General features: G+C 43.0%; 2 protein-coding genes across 3 annotated transcripts; both read right to left on the reverse strand.

The window, feature by feature from the left end:
- Positions 1-516: 516 nt before the first annotated feature.
- On the reverse strand, positions 517-8,267 carry cyp27a2 (cytochrome P450 family 27 subfamily A member 2). Its single transcript, XM_073462363.1, has 9 exons — positions 8,032-8,267; positions 7,137-7,327; positions 6,710-6,909; positions 6,434-6,631; positions 6,182-6,345; positions 5,219-5,385; positions 2,838-2,919; positions 2,145-2,360; positions 517-1,804 (listed from the first exon to the last, which is right to left on the reverse strand). The coding sequence occupies exons 1-9, from the start codon at positions 8,248-8,250 to the stop codon at positions 1,688-1,690; spliced, it is 1,554 nt and encodes a 517-aa protein (XP_073318464.1). The 5' UTR covers positions 8,251-8,267; the 3' UTR covers positions 517-1,687.
- Positions 8,268-9,453: 1,186 nt separating this feature from the next.
- map3k2 (mitogen-activated protein kinase kinase kinase 2) lies at positions 9,454-21,616 on the reverse strand. 2 transcript variants are annotated; one of them, XM_073462190.1, is made up of 17 exons: positions 21,288-21,616; positions 18,346-18,417; positions 17,965-18,083; positions 17,799-17,839; positions 17,616-17,715; positions 17,409-17,522; positions 17,203-17,299; positions 16,966-17,096; positions 16,730-16,809; positions 15,782-15,846; positions 15,570-15,662; positions 15,254-15,493; positions 15,024-15,172; positions 14,745-14,876; positions 14,383-14,512; positions 14,107-14,284; positions 9,454-13,896 (listed from the first exon to the last, which is right to left on the reverse strand). In XM_073462190.1, the coding sequence occupies exons 2-17, from the start codon at positions 18,398-18,400 to the stop codon at positions 13,677-13,679; spliced, it is 1,944 nt and encodes a 647-aa protein (XP_073318291.1). In that variant the 5' UTR covers positions 18,401-18,417; positions 21,288-21,616; the 3' UTR covers positions 9,454-13,676. The 2 variants fall into 2 exon arrangements, with proteins under 2 accessions (XP_073318291.1, XP_073318292.1); XM_073462191.1 differs by lacking the exon at positions 21,288-21,616 and adding an exon at positions 20,806-21,281.
- Positions 21,617-22,045: the final 429 nt, after the last annotated feature.

The raw sequence follows: 22,045 nt of genomic DNA on the forward strand, positions 1-22,045 counted from the left end.
CGTCACTTGAGTGTTTTAATTATTCTTCCACTCCACTACATTAATGTGAAAACTTTAGTTACTAGTTACTTTACAGATTACATGCTGCATCAGAGCAGAGTTAATAATCAAGTTAATGATTGGTTGATTCACAGTTTATCTAAATATATATATAACTGACTTTTACTTGGACTTTTAAGCACATTTCATATCAGATACTTTCAGACTTTTACACTCATGATAATGAACATTTAATTTAACTGCAACACAAAGAACAAAAACAGCTTTCTTTGAAAACTTAACTCAGATGTGTCCAGCAGAGGGCGACAGACAAACTCTGCAGATCCCAAGTGACATTATTTCCACATCTGTTCTGTATGAAAGGTCACAAAACATCTTTAACTGACAAATACAATCTAAACTTGTATTTATTTAACTGAAATGAAACAACATCACAAGAAGAATGCAAGACAGACAAGCCCACAGAAATACATTACATATATGCATTTTTATTTGTACAGCACATTTTACACAATACATTTTAGAAGAACAATATTTACATTGTTAGAAAGTCTACATATGAAGGTCTTTTATTTTGTAAGAACATTGTCAGAGATAACTGTGCAGGAGTATTTCAAGAGTGTTACAGCGATTAGTTCAACTAAACAACCAGAAACTGAGCTTAACCCACTGTGGTTGCACTAATCTCCAGTTGTTGTTTTTTTATCATTAAATCAAAGTTTAGTGTAAAATATCTTGTGCAAGGACAAGTTTATATCTGTAGCTGTCCCTGAAGCAGTATTCAAATATAGCAATGATATAAACTGAAACATACGAGCTGTTGAATGACTTCCTCTCCTCCCACTTCCTTAAAGCTGAGTTTCTGTTAACAATTAAAAAAACAAAGAGGTGAACAAAGGTCAAATTTAAATAAAACCTCAAACTCATCAGTCATTAAACCAGCGCGTGTCTGCAGAAAACACAGCTTCATTTTAATGTCAAACCAGATTCATCACATCAGACTTTGACTCATTGTTTCTTTGCAAAGAAGATGGATGAAAGAAATCTGCAATAGACACGTTGTGCAAAGTTCACTTTGCTGCATGCAGGGGTGATAATAAATGCAGTGATTATATATGTTATCATGTTATCATGTTATCGTGCAGAAGGCAAAGTCTGAGCATTAAGTGCATTAAGCTCAAACATAAACACTCCAATTAAAGACTGAAGAGTGTCAGAGGTGGAAGATTTCCACACATCGTCTCCTCCAGTGATTCTTTACTCCAGTAAAAGTAATAGAGTACAGGCTCTGAAATGTATTTAGAGTTTCACAGTAAAAAGTCTCCCTCTGAAGGACATTTCTGCAGTTTGAATTATATTAGTATGATGTTAGCTTCAGTTAGCTTTGCACAGATACGAGCCTGTTTTTAAAATGTGAGGAGGAGAAAGTTCAGAGGGAAATAAATACTCGAGCAAAGTACAGATACCTGAAACATGTACTCAAGTACAGTAACTAAGTATTTGAATTTGGACCCTAAATTAAGTGAGTTCACTGCAGACGTTAGCAGATAAATCACTTTGTAAAAATCTTTTAAAAACAACACAAGACTGGGCTGTGATGGGTCGAGTGTAGGCGCTGTCTCTGTAGTTCTGGTTAAAGTCCAACAACATTAAAGACGCGTTCTGTTGACCGTCAGCGGCGCCCTCGTCAGGCTCTGGACAGGAAGCGCAGGTTGATGGGCTTCGCGGGGATGAGCAGGGTTCGAGTTTTCGGCTCCACGACTGGAGCCCCGTCTTCCAGCTGGACCTCATAGTGCTGCATCAGCTGCAAGACCATAATCAGTTAACTGTTTTTCAAAGTAAAAGCATCAAACACCGTCTGGTTCAGCGTCTTCAATGTGAAGATTTGCTGCTTTTCTTTGTCATTTTTGAGTTTTGGACTAAAGAAGCAGCTTGAAGACGTCACTTTGAGCTCTTGGACGACAGTTTAAACCTTGTGCACAGATTTCTTTAAGGATTTCTTCTCTTCATGAGATAAAGCAGGACTTTAACTCAAAGCTGAATAGTCAGACATGGAAAGACTTTATGTTTGCTTTGTAAACTTGTTGACAGCGTTCTTAAGAATAAAAGCAAATAAAAACCTGAACACAAGAAGCGAGACTCACCCTGGACAGAGCAAAGTACATCTCCATCTCCGCCACCCTCTTCCCCACACAGGCCCGCACGCCGACACCGAATGGGATGAAGCTGTACGGGTGGTGTCGGTAGTAGCCGCTGCCGGGCGCTACGTCGCGGAGCCACCGCTCGGGGATGAAGAGCTCCGGGTCGACAAACTCCACCTCATCGTGACAGGCTGCGTAGTGACACAGGTGGAACTGAGTCTGAAAGGAAAGACGCTTCTTTAAACATCAACTTCTTCTTCTAAAGTTCACTTTACAAGTTTCTGATCTGACTTTCATGAAACGGGAGGTGGAGCTGACCACAGTTCGACTCTGAGGAGACATTTCCAGCCGTGTTTGTGACGACCAAAGCTGGATATTTTTCCAAGAAGGGAGACAATCTCCGGCTGTTTTTATTGCAACAAAACGGGTGTTTCTTAGGAGACCTGGGGACGAATCCAGACATTTTTGTTGCAACCAAAGCCTGCTGTTTTTCCAAAAAACAGGACCATCTCCTGCTGCTTTTGTGGCAACAAAACAGGGTGTATTTAAGGAGATCTGGCGACATTTCCAGATGTTTTTGGTATTTGAGAACAGATCATTTGAGCCAAATGTTACAACATAATTGAAGATTGAACTTAAACATACTGAAAACTGCATCGCCAACATTTATTCTGGTGATTGCGCTGGTTTTCCTACCTTCTTTGGGAACCAGTAGTTGTCCACAACCACCTCATTCTCTGAAATAAAGCGTCCGTTTCCAGGCACCACAGGATAAAGCCTGGTGAAGAGAGACAGAGGTAACAATCAGGATCCAGATCAGAGAACAACGTGACCTGGAGCTCGTGCTCATGTTGGTTTTTATCTCTGTTTACTCCTGGGTAATTTACTGTGCTTCATGTTTGTTGTACCAGATGACAAAGATAACATCCGTGGGAATGTATTCACAAAAACAATTCACAAAAACACTCGTATGCATCCAAAGTAACAAACATATAATCAGCTAAAAGTTTAGACGTCTCAGGATCAGCAGGACTTGTGATGCAGTATTTCTGTATTAGAACTACATGAGCACATTCATCTTTGTTTCCTGGATTTAGTTCTGTTGACAGATGTAATGTTATGAAATCTCCAAGTTTCCTTGCAGGACCAGTGTCCGGTTCTTCGGATGGAAAAAAAAGTCCTAACTGTTAGAAATGAATCATTTGAAAACATTGATGAATGAAACATTTCTAGACCTAAAAAACATTGCACTTCAGATTTAATTTATTTAAAGCTGTACTTCTGTGTACTTTTAAGAAGTATACTACATTGCAAATACTTAGTGATTGAGTGTATTTATAGAACATATACCAGGTTTATCTTCATATATTTGTTTTGACTTATTGTTCATTTAAAAGTTAAAAGCAGTTGCAGGTGTCTGGTTGTGGAGGAAGAGAAGGGGCGGGGCCAGAGCTAAATTAAATCATATGTGTCATCAGCTCCTCGTTAAAGTCAAATTTAAACTACCACAAGTTCATGCAGTCTGATCTGCAATTAATAAAATGTGGCTGAACGAAGCAGATCTCAAAATCCTCCACACACTTACTGGCTTTCACTGCTGGCATTGTTGTGAAGAAATACAACACACACATGTAACCACTTGAGGATTTGCTAAATGCCACAAGTGTTGGTATTGGAACAGACTCAAAAGTAACACCCACAAAGTTAATGCACCAGAACACAACACAGATACAGGACATGTTTGTCTGCACTGGTTTTTGAGTTGACTGCTGAGAATTTGAAAAAGGAAACAATAAATGAATGCCAAGTGGAAAGTTTTTCCTTTAGCTCAGCTGACTCAGAGGGTCTTGGCTTCCTGCTCCGTCCTGTCCTGTTCTGACCCGCTCTAAATAATCCTTCTAGAGAAAAGTCCAATAGAATTGCAGATCAGACTCTCTGAGGCATGAAGAAGGCCCACGCTCGGTTAAACAATCTAAGGGTATCATTTTTAGTTTCACAAGCACAAACTGAGATTTTGATCTCAGAGCCACATGCAAGTTGGATGAAACTTTATCTTTGTGGGAAAAAATCCAGAGGAAGAACAAATCAAACGTTTATGAGTTTATTGTGAGAGAACCCAAAGTTTAGTTTGTTTACACTAACAAGAGGAACAGATACAATGGCTGCAATAAAGGGACATTTCACCCAAATGTAGCAGGGATTGTGTGTTTTAAATGGCAACTGATGGACATGTGCAACCAGCAACTGATGGACATGTGCAACCAACAGCTGATGGACATATGCAACCAACAACTGATGGACAAATAAAACCAGCAACTGATGGACATGTGCAACCAACAACTGATGGACATGAACAACTAGAAACTGATGGACATGTGCAACCAACAACTGATGGACAAATAAAACCAGTAACTGATGGACAAATAAAACCAGTAACTGATGGACATGTGCAACCAACAACTGATGGACATGTGCAACCAGCAACTGATAGACATGTGCAACCAACAACTGATGGACATGTGCAACCAACAACTGATGGACATGTGCAACCAACAACTGATGGACATGTGCAACCAACAACTGATGGACATGTGCAACCAGCAACTGATAGACATGTGCAACCAACAACTGATGGACATGTGCAACCAACAACTGATGGACAAATAAAACCAGTAACTGATGGACATGTGCAACCAACAACTGATGGACATGTGCAACCAACAACTGATGGACATGTGCAACCAACAACTGATGGACATGTGCAACCAACAACTGATGGACAAATAAAACCAGTAACTGATGGACATGTGCAACCAACAACTGATGGACATGTGCAACCAACAACTGATGGACATGTGCAACCAACAACTGATGGACATGTGCAACCAGCAACTGATAGACATGTGCAACCAACAACTGATGGACATGTGCAACCAACAACTGATGGACATGTGCAACCAACAACTGATGGACATGTGCAACCAACAACTGATGGACATGTGCAACCAGCAACTGATAGACATGTGCAACCAACAACTGATGGACAAATAAAGAAAAGTGAACAGCTGTCAGCTCACCGTAACGTCTCCTTGATGACGGCTTTCAGGTAGGGCATCATGCTCAGGTTGTCTGTGGTCGGCTGCCGTCTGTCCGGACACACAGAGTTCACCTCGCTGTACAGTCGATCCTGAGCCGAGCGGTCCTTCGCTAAATGGTACAACGCCCAAGACAGGGTGTTGGAGGTCTGACATCAGGCAGAAGAAGAAGGAGAAAGAAGAAGAACTTTATTGTCTATCAGTAAAAATCTGATCCACTGACCTCAGATGAATCCATCCGGTTTGTGTTTCTCCATGCTGATGACTCAGATTGTGATCATTAATCCGACCGTGACAACCTCAGCCTCAGGTATCGTCACGGCTGAGATTACCATGATTTCGCAAAACTCCCGCTCGCGGCTAACCAATATCAACAAGCCTCAACTTGAACTGGGAATGCAGCCAGACGAGCTCTGCGAGTGTTCGTCACGTTACAACAACAAACCAGCTGTCACGTCCCTGTGCTTGTGTCTGCCTCTGTTTCTGTTGTTTCAGGTCATAGTTGCTTCAGGCACTGCTGGCAGTGTAGTTTTTTTTGCTGTTACATTTCTCAACAGCTTTACTCACACAACAGTCGTGTGTGAGAGATTCTTGAAAGCTGTCTGAGCATGTTTCTAACTAACACAACAAAATCTGTCTCTCAGACACAGTGAGCCCCTCAGAAATCCACATTGTAACGTTTTCTAACTAATTCTGCGAGGAATATGATTTATGCCAAATGTCAGCAGTGGAGTTTATGTGATCCCACATTAGCAACAACAAATTTAGCTTTTACTTCTTAGTTGTAAGTCTCAGAAAGTAAGAATTGTATATATGATGCCAATTTAAGTTCCAATTAGCCCAGAGCGTTATATTTGGCGAGTTCGGACACCTGTGCTGTGTCAGCATTTGCAACTGTGTTCACTGTGTGCAGGTATGAACCGGTACCACCATCCTCCTCCTCACCGTGTCGACTCCCCCCAGCAGCAGCTCGGTGACGCTGATGTAGACCTCGGCTCTGGACAGCTTGTCAGAGGACAGCAGGTAGGTCAGGTACATGCCTTCTGCCGGCTCGCCGCTGCACACCTGAGCTTCAATTTCAGCCACTCTCCTGTCGATGAGGGTCCTGGCTGCCGTACGGAAACACAAAAATAAGGTTATCTATCCCGTGAGCGAATCCAAAACTGGAATTTCTGTTTTCTTGTTGTTGTTTCGTACCCACATCGTAGAGGTCGTCCCAGGCCTGAACGAAGCGATTCCAGAAGGGGAGGACGCCGCGGCTCCAGCGAGGGAAGAGGACCACAGTCTCGGACAGCGTCAGCATGTTATTGACCGCGTTGATGAACCGCAGCGTGTCTTTGGGAATCTCCTCTTGCAGGCAGCCCAACCTGGTCTCAAACAAGATGGAGGATATACCTGCAGGAGGGGGAATAGTTAAAATGGATCAAAACCCCCCCGAAGTTCAACCTCTGGTTTTACTGAAGCAACACGCACCTTCAAAGCCGAACTTGTAGAGCTCAGCGGCCATATCTGAAACGGTGGCCTGGTCCTGACTGCGACTCCGGAGGAGCTCGATGCGTCGCAGCAGATCTCCGACCACCTGGTGGATGATGGAGGCGTAGGACGACACTTCCCGCAACTTCAGCATCTTGGGGTTCAGGGCGCTGCGGATGTTGTACCACGCCGGTCCTGTGCTAGAAAGTAAAAGAGCCTCAGTGGGTCTTCAGATTACAAACTCATGAGGCACCGTGAGGGAGCGCTGAGGGACTCCACCAATACATTTTAATGGTTTTATGGGCATTTTCTCATGAACACACGCTGCAGCGACTTCGACCTCATTTCTATGAAAAGATGTTTGAATTAAAGAAGATCCATGACAAATCTAAACTTTGTGTTTGTAAAATAAAAAGTGTTTTCTCACTGCACATGCAGACCGTAGGCCTGTCCTCTCAGGTCCAGGTACTCCTTCCAGTGAGGCAGCTCGGCTCGGACCGGGTACCGTCCCTCCTGTTGGATCACCTGAGCGATCAGCTCCGGAGTCGCCACATTGACGATGTCGTACGGGCCGAACCTGGAGCGCCAGATGGGCCCATAAAGACTCCTCTGTACACCCTAGAGAATAACGTCAGTTGTTCTCATTTTAGGACCATTTTGAGGTACTTGTGAAGTATTTCAGTACTTCTACTTCATTACATTATTACAGCTTTAGTTACTTTTTTATTCAGATTAAAACGTTCAACCAAAACACCGAATCAGATCAAAATTACACAGATTAAACTTCCAATCAGTACAAAGTAGTCATGCTAACGAGCTAGCGCTAGCTGGTGCCCCCCTCTTCTTTCACCCCTGACCAATCAAATCATTTATAGAGTTTTATCTCATAATAAAAACTTTATATCTCATAATTTTGATTTTTCAATGTAAATATTTTTTCGTCAAGCTTAATTTTCAAGTTTTCTTTTCTTTATCTGGCAGAAATCATCTTCCACAGGATGTGACAGGAGCTTCACCAAGTCTACCTCCGTCTTTCTCTCTCACTTATTAGTTATTAGTTGTTTATTAGTTTAGAGACCCCCCACAAAGTTAAGATGGTAACTTGACCCCTGATATTATCTTCATATAATAAGTATAGATATTATAAAGCTACAGAAACAGAAATGAGTCCAGTCTCCTGCAGGAGCAACAAGCTGGACTGTGGGAGGCGTTCACAGCCACGAAGGGCTGTTTTTGCTCCTGTCAGCAGAAGTGGGTCAAACTCTCGTTGTAGTCTTCAACATTAGTGACACGTGAGGAACGAGGCTCTGGAGTCACTGTACCTGCAGCAGGTGGCTCTTGTCCGCATATCCTTCGGCAAACAGCCAGTACAGGGTGGTGGACAGACTGGGTCCCGGCAGCTCATCGATGCTCTTCAGCTTCCGCGCACCAGTCGTCGCCTGGACGTTCAGGCTCCTTCCGCCGCGTCGGAGCTCCGGGAGTGTCCGCAGACAGAGCGCAGCGAGCCGGGGAGCTCGGGCTGAGGCGGCCGGGGAGCCCATGGTGCCAGCCGGGTGTGTGTCTGTGTGTGTGTCTGTGTGTGTCAGAGAGTTTATAGTAAGGTGTGTTTACTGGCCTCTGCTGGGGAAACACCACGTCACTGGAGTGAAGGTTTTATTTTGAAAGTCTTCACAGGAAGCGCTTCTTCGCTGTTGTGTCTGACTTTACGCGCTGTCGTGTTGAACTGCGGCTGATTGGTGCCCCCAGCGGCCGCAGCGCGTCACTACACCGGGCTCATTTTTAGATAAAATCAAAAAATACAAGAAATATAGAAATAAATATAAAAGTATGAGTCAAGTTTGCTTATAAAGCACGATTTTCTATTTCATTTATGTATTTTATGATTATTTTTACGTTTGTTTAATATGACTGTTTGTACTATTAATATTAAACACACATGGATAAAAATATATATGTTTTAGTTATTAACATTAAAAATGCTCTTAATGTCTTATTTTATAGAGCGGTGCTATCGGAATAAACTTACCTAACATATATATTTATTTCCATATTTCTTACATTTTTATATTTTATTTATGTATTATTTATTTCATCAATGTGTTTGTTTAATTCGACTGTTTGTACTATTAACAGCAAACTGTGCTATTAAACAAATTAAAATACATAAATAAAATATAAAAATTAAAGAAATATAGAAATAAATATAAATGTTTTAGGTAAGTTTATTCAGACAGCACCGCTCTATAAAATAAGACATTAAGAACATTTTTAGCATAAAAATAAAAACAAAATCAAGGTTACAGATTTAAAAGTTTAGTATTTAATTTATTAGAAAGCCGCCATAAACCATTATATGAGTGATTACTAATATTAGTGCTGTAATATAAATAAACTTGCCTCATACATTTATATTTATTTCTAGATTTTTTACATTTTTATATTTTATTGATGTATTTTTTTAATCCATGTATGTGTTTAGTGACTGTTTATGCTATAAATAGTACAAAATCTAAAAATCAAAGTCAGAATTGTGAATAAAAAGTCAAAATTCTGATGTTTAAAAATGTGTAATCAGTCAAATACGTCTCTCTAGTGACATCTAGTGGTCACTGCAGGAACTACAACAACTGCAAGGACGTAAAACTATCTTTTTGCTCAAATCTCCATAAACTCAAACATCAGAATTACTTTTATTAAAACCGAGTTCTCCTGCACGAAACACAAACACCACCAACACCAGAACGTGAAATAAATATCTTTTATTGTTTTTAATCGTCATAGTCATAATTGTTGTAATTATGAACACAGAGCTGTCGCAATACTCCAGAATTTTTTTTGCCAAAAAACAGCAACCATTCGACGGCACCGCTGCGTCTCTCAGGACCCAACCATGCATAAAATCTCCCATTTAAAAAAAAGTAAAATAAAAAATATATATTAAAAAATTATGCGTACCACTGATATACAGATCTGATATAAACAGGCGTATTGGTCACAAACCAATTAGAATTATAAACATGGCTTCTTTTACATACACAGAGACCAAACATGTGGGATATAAGTGGACTTTTCTTTTTTTTTTTAAAAAAGGGTACATTTTCATTTTATACATTTGTACAGGATGTTTTTAATTTCATTTTTTATCATCTTTACTTTACTGTTGTCACCCCTACAGTCAGAATGCTCAAGGCATTTCGGGCGCAGTGTCCAAAGAGCACAAATTGCAGTAAATGCACGTTTACAAACTCACACACACACATAAAAATACACACACACACACATACACACACACGCACGCACACACACGTCCAGGAGTGGCAGCAGTGGCTTTAAAGAGAGAACTACAGGTGTGTCTTGGCGTTTGCAGGTGACAAATACTGGTACCGAAGAGTTAATCCACGGCGGTGAACGAGGCCATCTGACGGTAAAAAAACAAAAGACATTACATTCATGTATTGAGTCCACACACACACACACACACACACACACACTCGCTCACAATCACACTCGTGTAAAAATAAAAAATAGTCTTTAAAATGTGCAAAGAAAAGGTCGCTGAGCCGAGCTGCAGGAGCGACAGCCGACGAGAGGTCGAGGAGGAGCATCAGTGAATCATCCATAGTGCATCATGGGAGTGCGTATCAGGTTTACCAGTGCAGGCGGCGCCGACGACTCCATCTCCATCTGTACCGGACAGTTACCGTCAGCCGCCTCGAACTCAATACTCATCTTTCATGACACGAAGCAGAATTTGTCTTTTGTGTGGTTGGACATGTACCGTTTGGAAAAGAAATGCATAAACCGAGCAAAGAAGTTAAACAGACGGAGAGAAGACGTTTCTACAACCAGCGGCCACGAACACGACTGCAGCCGGAAAGTCAGAGTCACAAGAAGTTTTAAACTAAGTGCCATCAGAGAAAATCATCTACTGTGATGAAGGATTGTTGGAGCGAAGCTGTCAGAGTGACCTTCAGGAATCAAGTGGGGAAAGTACAGAAGAGGATCAGGACCACTGAGTCCTGCAAGAAAAGTAGAAATTATCAGAAAAAAGCCAAAATTCTGAGAAATGAGTCAAAAATCTGCGTAAACAAACTTTAACAAAATGTTTTAGTCGCCCTGATCCTCTTTAGTGACATCTAGTGGCCGCTGCAGGAACTACAACAACTGCGAGTGTGTAAAATACATTTTTAATCATTTCCTGGAAGGTTTCTGTTTCATTTGCTACCAATTACGATAATAAGTGCTCCATTTTAATGCGAGTACAAAAGAATTCATTATTCTTATCGGAATCGCCACTTTTATTTTAAATTGAACGTTGAACTCTCCAGAAAACTTTTAGATGTTTTGGGATATTATTCAGAATTATAGAAAGAAAGTGTTGCTGAAATTCTCAAATTATTATTATTATAATTTCTTGTTTGTGTGCACGTAATAACTTTATTACTAAGTACCAACAACGTCCCGAACCCGACCTCCAAAAGCTGCATCATGCATCGTACCGTATATTTATACCTCTCTATTATTTCATAAAGCTCGTAATAACGTCTCCATCGATCAGGTGAGGCGATAATAACTTCAGCTTCAGTGTGCGACGAGTTCAAGAGGTTCTGGAGGAACTAAACAAAGTGTGCGGTGACACTGAAGCAGGATGGAGAAGCTCAGAGGAAGCTAAAGTTGTTTAGAAACATCCTGCAGCCACTTTCAGTATTCGAAGTGAAACAACAACTCTTTACTTCTGTGTTTGATTTGAGTTTCTGCTGCTGGGAACGACTCAGATTAAAAACAGTTTACAGCCTCGAATGAAAACGATCGAGTCAAACTCGAGCAGGACGAGATCACGAGCAGCCGCTGGTTGTAGAAGCGTGATCCTGCGGTCCGGTTCGTTGGTGCATAGTTATGGATCCAGTGCTGTGAACGACCTCTACGTATGTACGACGTTACGGGAGCTCGGCCCAGGACGAAACGCAGGACGACACATGCAGAACGGAGCGTTTGTGGTTTGGCTAAAGTGACGAGTTAACGATGACGCATTCGATTTGGCAAAAGAACGAAGCTGTGAGATTCTGTAAACGTCTGATCTGTAGGAGAGCTGAGCAGAGACGACTCTTATCTGTTAACGTACCTCAGCGAGCAGCGAGCGAGACGGCTGGAAATGTTCTTTTAGTTTGAAATATAACCGACAGCAGCGTCATACAGCCAGAAGTCCGGCCAATCAGCTGTGAGCAGGTCGACGCTCTTCAGTGCACCTCTCCTGCTTCAAGTCATCACGAGGTGAGTCACGGCAGAGAGGTTCTGTACCGGACTGGTTTCTGTTTGTACCATCGTCACGGAAAAAGTACCAAAGACGACAGAATAAAGGTCCGATTCTTGTTTTGTTTGCAGTCATTTGGTTCATCTCAGGTCTGCGACTCGTTCTCACCTTCAGTTATTATATTGTAAATTAACTGTCTGGTGATAAATGTCGTAGTTTACGTATTTAATTTAAGTTTTGCTCCATTAAAATATCCACAAAGATGTTAAATTTACCATCGTCAGAGGAAATGTTCAGAAGTGTCACGAATTTGATTTTAAATCCAAAATTAATCAAAATCGGTGAAATACTGACGATCGAATTCAAATGCAGTGTCAACTATGTTTCAGAGATCCTTTACTGATGAGAAGAGGGTTCACTCGTAGAGGAAAAACTGAACTGAATTTAACTGAAAACACTGCCAAAGATCCTTGACTGATTTACTTGAGAAGAGGGTTCACTCGGGACAGATTTGAGAAGCTGAACTTTGTAACAAACTGAATTTCTATCTTTTGCAGTTTTATCTTTAGCTGTTGTAAAATCTTTTTAAAGAAGATTTTGTCAGGACGTAAAAGTTAAACAATAACGTAGCTGTGGTGTTTGAGAAATGTTTACATGGAAGTGTGGTGTTGGAGAATCGTGACACTCCTGATATTCACAACTGAAAAGCTGCAACTTTTAAATTTTGGTTGCAGATTAATTTTCTGTCAATCGACGAATTGATTCATCTAATAATTAATTTGGCTCAAGTAGATTTAGTTCTGGACTGGACTGGACTTAAGTTCGTTACACACTTGAGTGAACATCCAGCGACTGAAGTGACAACTTGAGAGAAATGAGCCGCTGAATCGACCGCAGTACCTTTAACGTACCGGACAGGAAACTGACTCTGACCATCTGATCTGTGACCACTTTGAGAAGCAGAAGAGAAAAAGGTGCATCTGAAGAGAAGCAGGTACCATCCCCTGTCTGAGAGCGAGCACGGTGAGTTTTTCCAACAGAAAGTCTTGAGGGGATATTTGGCGGGTAGAGCTGAGGTGAGATCAGCTGTTACAGAAAAGGCAAAAATGGACAGAACGGCTGAACTGAGATCAGCTGGATTTGGGTTAACGGTGCGAAGGCAGTTTGTCCGGGAGGCAAAACAACATCGAGAAAGCTTGCGGTTAAAACTGCGTTTAAAAAACAGAAAAGGCACACGGCGAAGAACGAAGATGGGAGAGGAAGAGGAGAAAGCAGAGAGACAAGACAGGAGTGGATTCTCGGGGAGTGTTCTCTGCATCTGGGGTTTAGTTTCGTCTGTAGCAGCGGGCCCAGGCCATCGCCGTCGCTCTGGGTTTTGGCAGGAGACTACATTCTGGGGTCGGGTCAGCGAGAGGACGTCACCTCCTGTAGGTCCACAACACCGACACTGTCCCACTCCAAACCGTTTGAAGGGAGAAACCGTACAAACATAAAAAAGGAGACGTTGTTTTAAAGTTTTTCATCGTTTCAGGAGGAAGTGCTCAACCGCTCCTCGTCTGGGAAATTAAGGTGCAACTTGCGGAGAAAATTAAAATAAAATTGTCCTTTTATGGCAGTCTCATACAAACAGAGACACCGCCGCCGCCGACACACCCCACCTACTTCCAGCCACTCTCTCCTGGGGTGGGGGGCGGGGTTAAAGGTTCAGGGGCGGGGTTAATGTACAAAGATGTGCCTCAGTAGCTCATCAGCAGACGGACGCTGCTTGGTCTCTACAAAGATCCGTTTGAGGAACTCCCGGCAGTGGTCCGACACGTGGGCGGGCAGCGAGGGGTTGGTGGGCTGCGTGGCGATCTTAAAGATGGCCGCCATGGCCTCAAACTCCGCCCATGGGGGTCGCTGAGTCAGCATCTCCACGACGGTGCAGCCGACACTCCTGAGGACGAGATCACATGTGGAGGAAAGAAAGCAAAGGAGAAAAACGCATTAACCTCCGGAGGAAACTCTGACAGCGTCTAAGATGTCTCAGAGATCCTTTATTGATTTGTTTGTGAAGAGGGTTTACTCTGATCAGATCTGAGAAACAAACTGAAGGCTGGTATTTGTTATTATCAGAGCTCCGGGCCAGGGTTTGTGTTGGTCTCACCAGATGTCGGCCTTCCTGCCGTAGCCCTCTCCACTGATCACCTCCGGGCTCATCCAGTAGGGGGTGCCGGTCACAGACATGATGCCTGTTCCTGACAGACAGATGGTCTGCAGCCGCCGGCTCGCCCCGAAGTCGCCCAGCTTCACGTTGCCCACCGAGTCACGGAGGATGTTGGCCCCTGAACAAAGCAGAGAAAAGTTACGTGTTTTCTGTTCCTTAACTTCACAACAACAGAGCCCAGCAGCTAAAAACACAACAATCACTCCTCTGCGTCACCTTTGATGTCTCTGTGGACGATCATGTTGCTGTGCAGGTAGGAGACCCCCTCCAGGATCTGCCGGGTGTAGCGGCGCGTCACGTTTTCCGTCAGCGCTCCGTACGACTTCAGCTGGTCCTTAATGGAGCCCTGAGAGCCACGGACATGAAACGTGAAGCAAATCTTTCTTTTCTTGTCGCACATTTGATTGAAAACTAATTTTTTGCAGCTACGTCCTCATCTGATGTTTGTTTTTACTCATTTAAAAGAAAACTCTGTCCGTCTGTGAGTGAAATGTGGCTCCTCGACACCTCTTTGCTATACAAATTATAAGCGTGTCCATTATTTTTGACTTCACGGTAAGAATTAACTGAGCACTCACGCCGGGCATGTACTCCATGAAGATGGAGAGCGTTCGCTCCATGGTGTCTCGCAGGCAGCCGTAGTACTGGACGATCCGCTCGTGGCACAAGTTCTTCAGGAGCTGGATTTCACACTCCAACGCGCTCACCTCCTGAACGACAGAAGAACAACACAACGTGTCATCTTTACCCACCGATAACAAACAACACTGCAGACGAGGAGGGGAAAGACTCAGATATGAGCGTTGTCACATCACATCACATCGTATTCCTCCTGAAACCACAGAGCCGACTCTCACCTTGCTGGTCTCCGGACTCTCCGGGTCAAACTGGACCTGTTTGACGGCCAGTTCCCGTCCAGTATCGGCATCATAGCAGAGAAAAACCCGTCCGAAGGCGCCCTGCCCGAGGAGCTTCCCGAGCCGCCAGTTGGTTGGAGCGCGTGGAGCTGGAGACGTGAAACAAACATCCATCAGATCACTGAGACAGTTTTGATTCTTTGTGCAGATAAAACCATCGTCCCACTCACAGCGGCTGGGCGGACTGATGTCCATCACGGACAGGGTTGGAGCAGCGGTCGGGTTGGGGTTGGGTTCGATGTCGCTGCCCCTCCGCGGCCTCCTGGCGGGCCCCGGGGCCTCCTCCAGGTCCGGGGTGAAGACGCTGCTGCCGCTGCTGGTGCTGGGCGACTGCTCGGTCGGGCTGAAGCTGACCGGCGAGCGGAAGCCGTGAACCTGCGTTCGCCGAGCCCGAGGGAAGGTTTTCCTCCCTGCGGAGCAGACGAAGTGAGCTCAGTCTGAATCACAGTTACATCGTTCAGGTGACGTTAAGGAAACATTACGCACCATCGCTGTAGTCCTGAAGGCCGAAGGGAATGCCGTATCGACGAGGGTACGTTCCACCTTTACCCGACTTCTCAAAGACTGGGATGTCGTACTCTAGAGAGGAAGACGAGGCCGAGGAAGGACCCAGCACAATAAGATTTATAAGGAAAGGCACAAAGTAGAGACGCTGCAGGAGGAATTTTAAATATTTCTTTATGTTTTCAAACATTCACCTGGAAAGTCCTGGTGGTTGTCGGGGTAGCTCTGTGCTCGAGGCATCCTGGACTTCGGGTAGTCGCTTCAAAAACAGACACAAAAATAAAGAGTAAGAAACAATACTGTGTATTTTTTTCACAGTTTTGTTTCAGTGCTGCATAACTTTCCTCATGTGTCTGTTCTCTTTGTTCTCACAGTGAAGCACATCGTCAAAGACAAACCACAACGATTAAATCACAAAGATCTGAGTAGTTTTACTTTTGTTTATGTGCTTTTAGGAACGTTATTATGTATGAAATTATAAATAATCTGATCAAAGTATCCCCAGATCTTTGAAAAGCTGATCTTCACTTTAAAAAAAGGGGGAAAAGTAAAGAAACAGTCGTATTCTGGCAGCAGGGGGCACAAAAAATACTATTAATTAACAGAAAATAACCAACAGTAATTTTCTGGTCTTAAAATACAGTTTTTAGTTTTAGTTTTACATCCTATACATCTTGTAAAATTGATTTTTAGATCTCAGTCTCATCAATTACTGAGCTTTTGCAAAAGTGTCCGTATTTAACAAGTTGGACCTTTAATGTTGAATCACAATAAAATAACCTTTAAATATGGTTGAAGATTGTTTAAATGTAAAAAAAATCTTGCTTATTTAATGTAATTAAATTATATTAAACACTCAAAACATTTGAGTCACATTTTCAAGAATGTCAAAATACTGATTTATGTTTGCGAAATACAAAAAATACATTTATTCAAACTAGTAAACATATTTTCTTTATGTTTTTTCATGTTATTTAACATCAGAAATATAAATTCAGTCATTTAAAAAAATATATTTTATGGATATTTTTCTGTTTTCCAAAATACAGAGAATAATTCTGTAAAATAACTTTATTATTTATTCATAGTAGCTGATGTTCCCTCATGTATCTGCTGTGTGAACGAGGCACTGAGGTGCTGACCTGTCCAGCGGGCTGTCTAAAGAGGGACAACTTCCAGACGCTGAGTTTTCCGGACTGCTCATGGACAGCGGGTCCAACATCTGGAGACAAAGACACAAACTCAGAAAAAGACTCTCTCGTTCAGGAGCTGCGACATTTAGTCGATCAATGAGTGAGACGACTGAAAGACGATTAGTGTAGTTCATCCTTCCAGTCATTCAACACAAATCAAACACTGCCTGAGTTGTGTGAGGTACCTGGTCCATGCTCTCAGGTATGAACTCCCCCTCGCTGTTGATGCTGGTGAAGGAGCCGTTCCTCGCCACCTGCTGGAGCGCGTCGGGAATATAACCTGGAGGAGGGGAGCTGCGGTCCGTCGAATGGGAGCCTGACGTTGAAGAAGACGTATTTTCAGGATTAAAGTCCGATGGATCAACATTTAGATCAAGTTTGCTTCACGTCTGTACGTCTCCGTCTCGTGAGTCGATACTCACCTATCAAAGCCAGCATACTCTTCTTGTCAGCGACCTTGAACCCCGTGTTGTCCAGCTCTTCGTGGGACGGCAAGAGGTCCATGTTGGAGGAAGAGTTCTGGAGAAACAGAGAAATAAATATATTGTCAATACTCAAAAAAACTCTGGGAGATGCCAGGTATGAAACTGTGGATTAAAATCAGTGTGGAGGGTTTTTCTCTGCTGACCTGAGAAGACATCTGGAGCACCAGGAGGATCTTCAGGCTCTTCATGTGAACGCTGCGATCCAGCAGCTCCACGGCCTTGTCCAGGTCGTCCTGAGTGGTCAGAGGAATCACCAACTGCAACAACAAACAACAACAACAACAACCTTCCTGTAAATACACATTTCTTTCACATTTCATACAATATCTGGAAGTCTTTTAGCTTCGGACCTCGTTGTTGGTGTAGTGAAGGTCCATCGTCTGACCAAAAGCCACCTTAGCTTTTGACTTCAGGTCGTCCAGCTTGACAGGACGAGGGAACTGCAGGATCCTACAGAGAAGAAGAAGAGGTCAGAGGTCAGAGGTCAGCTGCAGGTCCACACTGACAACACTAAAGTGGTGAACCGGTCTCACCTCTTCTCCCCTTTGAACTCGAACTTCACTCTGACATCGTTCTGTTGGAAGACGAAGAAGACTCGTTGACTCAATGAATAAATGAACGTGTCGTTAAAAACAACAATACACTTTTCATCCATTAGTTGATCGACACCAGAGAGACGATGGATGACAGCGTGGTTACCTGGTTCTTGGGCGAGGAGGCTTTGGGTTTGCCCAGGTCCGACAGGAACATGGCAGGACGGCTGGAGCGGTGCAGTTCGGCCAAGTCCTGCATGATCGAGTTCAGCGCCTCCTGCTCATCTGAGGGACGACGAGAGTTCAGTTTAACAGACTTTAGTGGTTAGAAATCAATCTCACTGTGAGTTCACTTTGTATTTCTACATAAACATCTTTAATTTCTTATCTTCTCGCACAGTTTTAACATTTTCCTGTGTTTCCAACATGTAATCTGTCCTCTACATGGACGAGCACAACACAGCGGATCATTGTACAGAGTAAACATGCCTCAGGTCGTAGCTGTGACTGTAACAGTAACACTATCTGTAAAAACACACACACATACCCATCATCATGGCACGGCGATTGACCCAGGAGGCCAGGAAAGAGGATTCTCCCATCAAAGGGATTCCTTCTCCTGCAGCAGCAGAAAGACAACATGAATCCTGACGTGCAGCTGATCGAGACACAAGTTCAAGCCTGAAGCTGCCGACTGATCAGCAGATCTGTGAGCAGCCGACACTTTCTCTCTGCAGCTGACAACACAATGGATCTGTGACTATTTGATTTGGATGATTCGGACTTTTACCACAACAGTTACACTTTCCCTTTGACGTCACAGATCAGTGAGCAGCAAGACGACTAGCAATGATTTCTCAGGTAGTTCATTTGCTCCAGTGGCCAAAAACAAACATGTAGCAGCTTCTCAGTCGATTCTCCAGAACATTTCTTGTACCATGATACAAGCAGTTGCCAGTTTATTAGATCCATGAAGCTAAAAATAAGTCTGATAAGCAGCCGTGTAATAAATCCTATCTTCATGAGGGATACGATGTTCAGCGTATTGTTCTGTGCTCGTTCTGGAGGCTGAATCGTGATTTGTGAAGCGTTACACTGACGAGTTTCTCGTGTGATAAATAACAGTTAAATAAACGAGGTTAGACTCAAACTAGTAACTAAATGTATCAAATAAATGCAGCAGAAAAACTAAATACTCAAGTAAAAGTACCTCAAGTTTGTATTTGAGAACAGAACTTGAGTAAAAAACTACAATATATATATTTTAAATAACATTATTGATGTAGAAAAACTGCTACAATCAGAACCAGCTGTCATAATGTAGAGATACTGACAGACGGCTCTGTGTCCGTCTGGGACGTGTGGACAGTCAAGATTCGGGTCGAAAACCGATATTTTGAGCTCGTTACTGCTCAAAATCTTTGTATCTGTTGATGTGACGTCGTCTTCTAATCGTCCTGTATCGCTTTTATTCTTTTATTTATTTAGGTTTCTTTTGCCTGTTTCATCACTTCTATTCCTTTAACTTGTAACGACTCACACTGACTTTTTGTGTCGTAACATTTTCTGTCCTGTCTTCTTGTTTTAACCTCGACGAGACGAGACATCGTTGTGTTCAGCTCGACAGTTTATTCTGTAATATCGTCCTCCTGAGTTTCCTGCTTTTGCTTGATTGTCAGAGCACTTTGTAACACTTGTAATTGTGCTATATAAATAAGGTTTATTATTATTATTATTATTATTATTATTGTGTGAGAGAAGGCTGCGTCAGAGCCAAAGTAGCACATTTTGTAATTAGTTTACTGTTCAATACAAATTGAAGTATTTTACTTGAGAAATTAATTTTTCTACTGCTTCATACTTCTTCTCCACATTTATTTGATACATTTAGTAACTTTACAGATTCATGTTTTTCAGCGTTTTACAGGCTGTTCACTGTGACGTGTTACCAATCAGACGTTGTTGTAGGCAGAGTGAGCGGAGCACATTTTAAATACCTTTATTTTATCAGCAATGTAACAGAAAAATCACCGATACTGATATTTATACATATTATTCTCAATAATATTATTCAAGTACAGTGTCGGGGTAATGGGGGTTGTAGTAATATATTTCTTTTAGCAGTAACAGAGTAATACAAGGCGCTACTACAGTTATGTCACGTAACGCATCACAATCTGCGTTACCGACATAAGTGAAGCATTTATTGTTGTTTTTTAAGAATCCATCCGCACCAACATGAACATATTGATAAAGGCTCTGTGCGTTTAATACAGCCGAGCCTATAAGCTGTGTTCAGTCTGAGCCTGACGATGAAGTCTGATCCTCTGAGCGCACTTCAATTTACATTCATGAATCGCATCACGTGTTCCTGGTTCGGTGGACTAAAATAAAAAGGCAGAGAAGAAGAGATGTTTGTCTCGTCGTGTCATTATAGGAGGTGTAGGTCTGTCGTGTTTCATATGACTGAGCCGACAATAAAAATATGTATTCATATCTCGTAATATATCAGACTGTCTGCTCATCCCTGAGTCCAGGACCATTCATTTATTCAAACAGATCTCAGCTATTTAACTGTCCTACAGAGGTTATTGGGGCATTTTATTGAAAGTAACTAAAAAGTAGTGTAATAAGTGATATATTACTCTTCGCAGACAGTAATACTGGAACATAATATATTACTTTAAAATGAAAAGTAGCTGGTGATATGTAACATACTGCATTTAGAAAGTAACTTGCCCAACTAGTAACAGAGGCTGCAAGTATAAATCAATAACAATAATAATAATGATCAATAGTTGCAGCCATTCTCCAATAAAAGTTATTGATGATCACAGTGTTATGACAGAGCTCTGAATCAGCCTGTCTGGACAGTCAAGATGGCCCCTGCTGATCAGATATTGCCGATCAGAGTCTGATCACCACTGATTGATCATTGTCTGCAAGTGACGTCAAATTTAACAATTCCGTCACGTTGATCAGAGTGAACGTTAGCTTAGCATTTTACCTCTTTCCCTCACGAATGACGTCCTTTACAGCGGCGGAGCGACCCGGTGTCAGTGCTCACAGCCAAGTTGACACCAACAACACCGGCTGACTGCTGTTGTGGCCTCCCGTGTGATTAGCTCTCAGTTAACTTGCTAGCGTTAGCCGAGCAGCTCCGCTAGCTAAGGTGCACTAACAACTGTTGCTAGCCGATTTGGCGTCACGAGCTGCGACAGGATGTGCTTAAAAATGACATGGCATCCCGAGATTTAACAAAAACACACAGTGAGCTACACACAAATGCCCGATAAGAGGAGCTAAGTGGCTAATGCTAGCTGGTAGTTCCGTGTTAAGCTAGCTGTCAGGCCAGGGAAGTTGTCAAGCTAGGCTAATGCTAAAGTTAACTAGCCGCGCTGCTGTTCAAAGCTGTTCCCCACAGCACGGCCGAGGAAGACGAGCCTCAGACGGACAAACGAGAGGTCTGAAGCGGCTTCGTTCTCCTACCTGGTGGTTGGTTGGCTGCGTGTTCACTTCCTCATCCACAGGGCCGGTGACAGGAGCCCCGGGCCCCGCGGAGAGCCGCCGGAGGAAGCAGAAGTTTGGCAGTCCGCTCCCAACTTCACTCGAGTCCTGCTGGGCCACGACGACGAGGCCCCGACGGCTGTCGCGGTGTAGCCCGCCGCAACCTCCCGGGCAGGAAAACGACAAGATGGCGGCGTGTGCGAGAAGTAGCTCCGTGTGCGAGCGGCGATAAAAACGGCAAAGTTAGTCGGCAGCCTGCATTTTGTTGCACTTTCCAGCCCGGTTGTCGGTGGCTTCGCTCGCTGCTGGCCCCCCCCCAAGTGCGTCAAGTTGACGGGCCGCGAGCGAACAGCTACCGGAAGTGAAGCCATCTCGCTGACAAAATAAAACCACAACACGTCGCGCCCCGTGAATTGTATTTTACGTTGACAGCCGTCGACCGGATGTGTTGTTTTTCATGTCGGCGCGCTTGACGGGTCTTCACCTCAAACCTCGTTGGAAGAGTCCAACAAAAACACAACCTGTGACGTCACAGAGACCTCTCGGCTTCCTCAATCACGAGAGAAACTGTCAAATAAATAATAAACACAGCTGAGCTCAGTCTGCATTTCTATCAATCACTCAAACTCTATTCAAACAATTCAAAATGCAAAACATGGTATATTAAGAAAACAATAACATAAAGAGATCAACAATAAAAGATAAAAACAAGCGACAAAATCAAAGATTAGGAAAACAAT

This window comes from Pagrus major, chromosome 24 (assembly GCF_040436345.1).
Source record: "Pagrus major chromosome 24, Pma_NU_1.0".
Taxonomy (NCBI): Eukaryota; Metazoa; Chordata; class Actinopteri; order Spariformes; family Sparidae; genus Pagrus; species Pagrus major.